Source organism: Lutjanus erythropterus, chromosome 7 (assembly GCF_056507025.1).
Source record: "Lutjanus erythropterus isolate fLutEry1 chromosome 7, fLutEry1.hap2, whole genome shotgun sequence".
Taxonomy (NCBI): domain Eukaryota; kingdom Metazoa; phylum Chordata; class Actinopteri; order Lutjaniformes; family Lutjanidae; genus Lutjanus; species Lutjanus erythropterus.
Window position 1 is genome coordinate 42,829,090 of NC_139323.1, and position 6,055 is coordinate 42,835,144.

Consider the following 6,055-nt stretch of genomic DNA (forward strand, 5'->3'; position numbering starts at 1 on the left):
AGGACCGAGAGCAACAAAACATGAACATTCATCAAACTTCTGCACCGAACTACACGTTTTAAAGCTCACATTTAAACTTAAAGTGCTTCCTGATAATTTCCCCACACACTTTAAGCAGATACACATAGCTGGAGGTGTCTGGGAGTTTAAAATGTCTCAATGTTTACCTCTCAGAAGTACTGATCCCTCAAAGTGAAGCAGAAATGTTTTTCTATAAGTCTAAGTTAAGTCTTATGCCAACAAAACACGTTAGTATCCAGATGAAAAAAACATAGACTTTAGGGGCTCTATATAAGTGACCTTTTTTATATATGACTTTTTATTACATTATATTATATTATATCAGGTCCATTTACTTTTGGCTTTGCTTATTCTCTTTTCTATATTTTCCTCTACATTATGCATCCATTTAATAAACTTGATTTTTTTTCCAATTCCTAAAATGTTTGTTCAGCAGTTTGTTTGAATGATTTTTTTCATTTACCAAAAAAAGGACATGTGGGCTGCAGATCCACCAACAGCTAAACACTCAGCAGCAGAAAAATAGATCACACACTCTTGTGTGTTATGTGTGTATGTTTGGGGGACTTGTGCATTTTCACTATTTCTCTCCTCTAGTATCCCATAATAATCTGATAGTTTTATTATGGTATATTTAGATGTATTTCCATGTTCTTTTTTTCCATTTTGTAATCACATGACCTGTCAGGTGACCCCTGAGACAGGTACCTTTCAGAGGTGTGTCTCTGAATTTGTCTTATGTGTGACAATGGAGTATTTTCCCATCACTCACAGCTGATTGGTTGATAAACAGACCTGTAACTCCACCTGTTCTCAGGTGAGACGACACAGGTCTGACATCTGCCCGTCCGAGACAAGACAACTCACTGGGCTCTTATTTTGTGTCCACCTTGTCCTTGTCCTCGTCTCTCCTGAGCTGAACCAACCACACAAATCAACCCTGGATACGACTTCAAACAGCTGAAATAATCTCACCTGATTGGCTCATTTGACTGTAGGTTTAAACCTCGGATTAGTCCTTTAATATCTGATGATGTCACAGTCTCACCTGCAATAAGAGAGATCCACACACGGTGTGGGGCTGGTCCTGGTCCTTGTCCTGGTCCTGATCCCGGTCCTGGTCCCGGTCCTGGTTGGAAGATCTGGGGGCCATCCTGGTGCATCCTCCAGGCCCCTGCGTCCGCCATGCTGCAGGGCGGCGAGCAGACTGCAGGGACGCAGCCGTGCTGAGCTGAGCAGGTGTCAGGTGACCTAGATCAGGTTGCTCCTGGTTCCAGAGGGGACGGAGGTGTGACTTTACAGCCGATCAGGTTTCAACACACATTCAGGTCTGAGCTGGACTTCCTGCTGTACTCACTGTACATCAGGTGACCCAACGAGGTCAGGGGGACGGCCAACAAGTGATGATGACATCATGGAAACAAGACAGAGACCACAGGAAGTCCAGGTCCACCTGGGTAAGTCCACAACACATCACCTGTTACAAACAGGTCACCTGTTTTCATTCTGTGGACACAGGCACACCTGGACACACCTGGACATTCAGAGACACCCAGACACACCTGGACATCCATTCAGAAATGGACATACCTGGACACTTGAAGACAGGCAGACATGTCCTGTCTCACTGCAGCCCAGTAGTACCAAAAACAAACTACATTACCCAGAAATCAACACTGTCACTCCAAACCTGACTTCAGTATTTACTGTGGAACACCTCCAGAAAAAAAAGTTCATGTAAACAATAAAAAATTTCATATCATAAAAAAAGTCATAATTATGATTTATCATTTATCATCATCTTGATTAAAAATCACAATCTGGACTTCCTAACATTTCTCATAATTCTAAATATTAAAAAAAACAAAACACAATCTTTATTTATAGAATCATAATTTTGTTTTAATGTCTTAAAATTTGGACATAAAAAGTCATAATATTAATTTAAAAAGTCAGTGTTGATTCAACAGCTAATCTTGATTTTAAAAGTTCTGATATAAGACCTACTCCTTCTTGAAAAAGACCTAATCTTGATTATAAAAAGAGCTGATCCAGATTTAAAAAGTCACAATCTTAAAAAAAAAAAAATAAAATCATAATCTTGATTAAAAGTTCAAATCCGTCCACAGCTGGATGTCGGGACTCTTTGAGGTTCTTGTAAAAGGAACAGTTCTTACCTCTGACATGTGGTGGACACAGGAACATAAAATGGAACTACAAAGCAAAGTGCTAACGAATACAAAACATTGTATTTAAGTACAGTACTTGAGTAAATGTGCTTAGTTACGTTCCACCACTGGAACATAGAAACTTTACTTTACTGAGCTGCTGAAAAAAAAAGATCTGCACATTATACTTTTACAAATAAAGTCATTTTTGGTGTGCTTTTATTTTGTTATTGATTGAACTTTAATTATCAGTTTGCAGTTACACAGGTGATCAGACTGAATCCAGCTCCTCTACTGACACACACATCAGTGTGAAGTGCTGCTGTACTGCCCCCTACAGGCAGACACAGTTTATTATACTAAATATTACTCTGTATAGACACGTTATTACACTGTGTATAAGCAGTTTATTACACTGTGTATGTGCAGGTTATTACACTGTGTATAAGAAGTTTATTACACTGTGTATGTGCAGGTTATTACACTGTGTATAAGCAGTTTATTACACTGTGTATAAGCAGTTTATTACACTGTGTATAAGCAGTTTATTACACTGTGTATAAGGTTTATTACACTGTGTATAAGCAGTTTATTACACTGTATATGTGCAGGTTATTACACTGTGTATAAGCAGTTTATTACACCGTGTATAAGCAGTTTATTACACTGTATATGTGCAGGTTATTACACCGTGTATAAGCAGTTTATTACACTGTGTATAAGCAGGTTATTACACTGTATGTAGTCGTGATTTTCTCCTCTAAAGCTCAGAAACTGTTCAGGTTGAAGAAATATCGATCAAATTGTACATTTATATATTTTTCTTTTTTCCACATCAAACATCTCACAGCCCCCAATATTGAGACCCTTGTCCTGGTGCATTATGGGAAATGCTGGATCCAGTATTTCTCCACCTGTGCTGCTCAGATTTCATCAGTCTGTCACAAAAACAACCATCTCGTCCACATGTTCCTCCTCCTGTCTGAAGGCGGCGACACAGAACAGAAACACTGACAGCTGCAGACGGTTTGACTCATTTATTAAAGAAACACCCTGAGAGACAGAAGCTGAGAGGGTCGGCCATGACAGGAGCAGCTACCGAGTCCAAGAGACACAGAGACAGACAGAGAGTGTGTGTTCAGTGTGTGTGTGTTCAGTGTGTGTGTGTGTGTGTGTGTGCGTGTGTGTGTGTGTGTGTGGCTACAGGTGGGGGTTTGTTGCTCCTGATCCTTCACATTCGATGATGTAGGTGACGTTGCTGCTCAGATCATCATCAGACTTTGTTATTGTGAACTTTGCCTGAAAACAAACACAAATTAAAGATGTAAAGTGGTTTGACACAGAACAAATACAGAACTGCAGGTGTGTACACAGTATACATGTATCTGTGTCTGACCTGAGTCAGCTGCTCTGCGATGTGAATGGCCGTCTGTGTGTGCAGCGTCACAGCGCCGGTTCGAATCCGAGACCGTCCCTTCGCCAACGCCATGAAGATGATGAGCTGAGGAGGAAGACGAGGTGAGAGATCAGGCCGTTTGACTCACCACGGCTGTCTGCTTGAAGGTGTGTGTGTGTGTCACAGTGAGGTCAGCAGGTGTGTGTCTCACCTGGTCCTGCAGGAACTCGTCCACACAGCCGTTGTGTCTGATGTTTCTCAGCAGCATCTCAGCAGCTTCAATACCGACTTTATCTGCATACACTCCTGAAACACACACACACACAGATGGTCCTGTGTCCAACACGTCTCAAACACACACACACAGATGTTCCTGTGTCCAACACGTCTCAAACACACACACACAGATGGTCCTGTGTCCAACACGTCTCAAACACACACACACAGATGGTCCTGTGTCCAACACGTCTCAAACACACACACAGATGTTCCTGTGTCCAACACGTCTCAAACACACACACAGATGTTCCTGTGTCCAACACGTCTCAAACACACACAGTCAGATGTTCCTGTGTCCAACACGTCTCAAACACACACACAGATGTTCCTGTGTCCAACACGTCTCAAACACACACAGTCAGATGTTCCTGTGTCCAACACGTCTCAAACACACACACAGACGTTCCCGTGTGTCCAACACGTCTCAAACACACACACAGACGTTCCCGTGTGTCCAACATGTCTCAAACACACACACAGACGTTCCCGTGTGTCCAACACGTCTCAAACACACAGTTTGTGTCTCCTCCTCACCTTTCTTTCCGAGAGCTGAACCTGCAAACACACAACCTGTCGACGACTCGGCGATGATTCTGAAACACACAGAGAGCAGACGGACCAATCAGAAAGCTACAGCTCATTCATTCATGAAGGCAGCTGTGATGTCAGCAGGTGGGTGGGGCTTACATGATGCCGTTGCCGTTGCCACAGGCCTTTTCTTTCTCCTGCAGTGGCTGGATGTTGATGTAAAGTTCTTTGATTTCCTTCCTGATGGTCCGAACAGCCGCAGCCGACATGTCTTTAGCCAACTGGACACACAATGAATCCACTGTTAATTTAATTATTGAGTCATATTTTAAAATAAAAAAGCTTCTTAAATTTTCTGGTTTCTTTCCTCTCTGACTGTAAACTGATGATCTTTGAGTTGTGGACAAAACGAGACATTTGAGGACGACATCTTGGACTTTGACCAACATTTTCTGACATTTTATGAACCAAACAAATAATTGATTTATGGAGAAAATTGACAGATTAATTGATAATAAAATTAATCCTTGTCTGTTTTATTTTGTTGTCATTTTTCTTCAGTTTTGTAGTTGAACACACTCAAAATAAGTTTTTATAATAAATTACTTAAGTTACTAAAACACATCATTATTATTATTTGCAGTTATTAAAAGATTTTTTTATATTTATTTTCATCTTATTTATTATTCTGAATTCCTTCAATCCTGGAAAATAAATCTCTGCTCCATAATGTTTACAGGATTTCCAGGACTGTGGCACAACTGATTATTAATATTAAGATTCATGTTCCTCGGGTGTTCTGTGTCCTCTGTGGACTTAAAATGAAAAAATAAGTTCTACCACAATAATCTGTTTATGTTCCTTCAGTTTTAAGATCATCTTGTGAAACTTTTTTTTTTATGTTTGTTGTTGTAATTCTCATTCTGGCCACCGGAGGCTGACGTGCAGCACGACCTCGTGTCCTGAAGACTAAAAGTGCTCATGTTCTTTTCCAGGTGAGTTTTCTTTTCTCCTCTGCACTTTGAACACAACACACAGATCAGTTGTGTAACATTAGTGTCACGTCTTTGTTTTGGACAGAAGTGGATTCTGATTGGTGTAAATCTGATGTTATGTGTAACTCTTCTGCATGTTGCACCGAGGACGCGATGAGCGTCGTCCGTGACTGGACCGAGGACGCGATGGGCGTCGTCTGTGACTGGACCGAGGACGCGATGGGCGTCGTCTGTGACTGGACCGAGGACGCGATGGGCGTCGTCCGTGACTGGACCGAGGACGCGATGGGCGTCGTCCGTGACTGGACCGAGGACGCGATGGGCGTCGTCTGTGACTGGACCGAGGACGCGATGGGCGTCGTCTGTGACTGGACCGAGGACGCGATCAGAACTGCTTCTGTTTGCAGCGAACGTTGACAAGCTTTGTGTTTTTGTCACGTAAAGTAAATTAGTGAGGATTTTAATTTCGCCGTCTTCTGATTTTCTTTGTCTGTTAGTTAGCAGTTCCTCTTTTGGTTTATTTGATTTTTGGTTTTTTGGTTTGAGCAGCATCCATCAGCCCATTTCTGTTCATCAATCATCCAAATTCACTCAATAAATGACTTGATTTTCACTAATTACAGCTGGTTTGAGTTGCTTCTCGTTTCCACCACGTGTTCAGGGTCATG

At 41.7% G+C, this 6,055-nt stretch overlaps 1 protein-coding gene across 1 annotated transcript in view; it reads right to left on the bottom strand.

The window, feature by feature from the left end:
• Positions 1 to 3,211: 3,211 nt before the first annotated feature.
• Positions 3,212 to 6,055, bottom strand: part of rtca (RNA 3'-terminal phosphate cyclase) — a 5,676-nt gene continuing 2,832 nt past the window's right edge. Inside the window, exons 7-11 of the mRNA XM_084722346.1 lie at positions 4,552 to 4,673; positions 4,399 to 4,457; positions 3,797 to 3,891; positions 3,586 to 3,690; positions 3,212 to 3,488 (exon numbers count right to left, since the gene is read on the bottom strand). Of these exons, the coding sequence (XP_084578472.1) occupies positions 3,390 to 3,488; positions 3,586 to 3,690; positions 3,797 to 3,891; positions 4,399 to 4,457; positions 4,552 to 4,673 (480 nt within the window). The 3' untranslated portion in view covers positions 3,212 to 3,389. The remainder of the gene's footprint in view (positions 3,489 to 3,585; positions 3,691 to 3,796; positions 3,892 to 4,398; positions 4,458 to 4,551; positions 4,674 to 6,055) is intronic.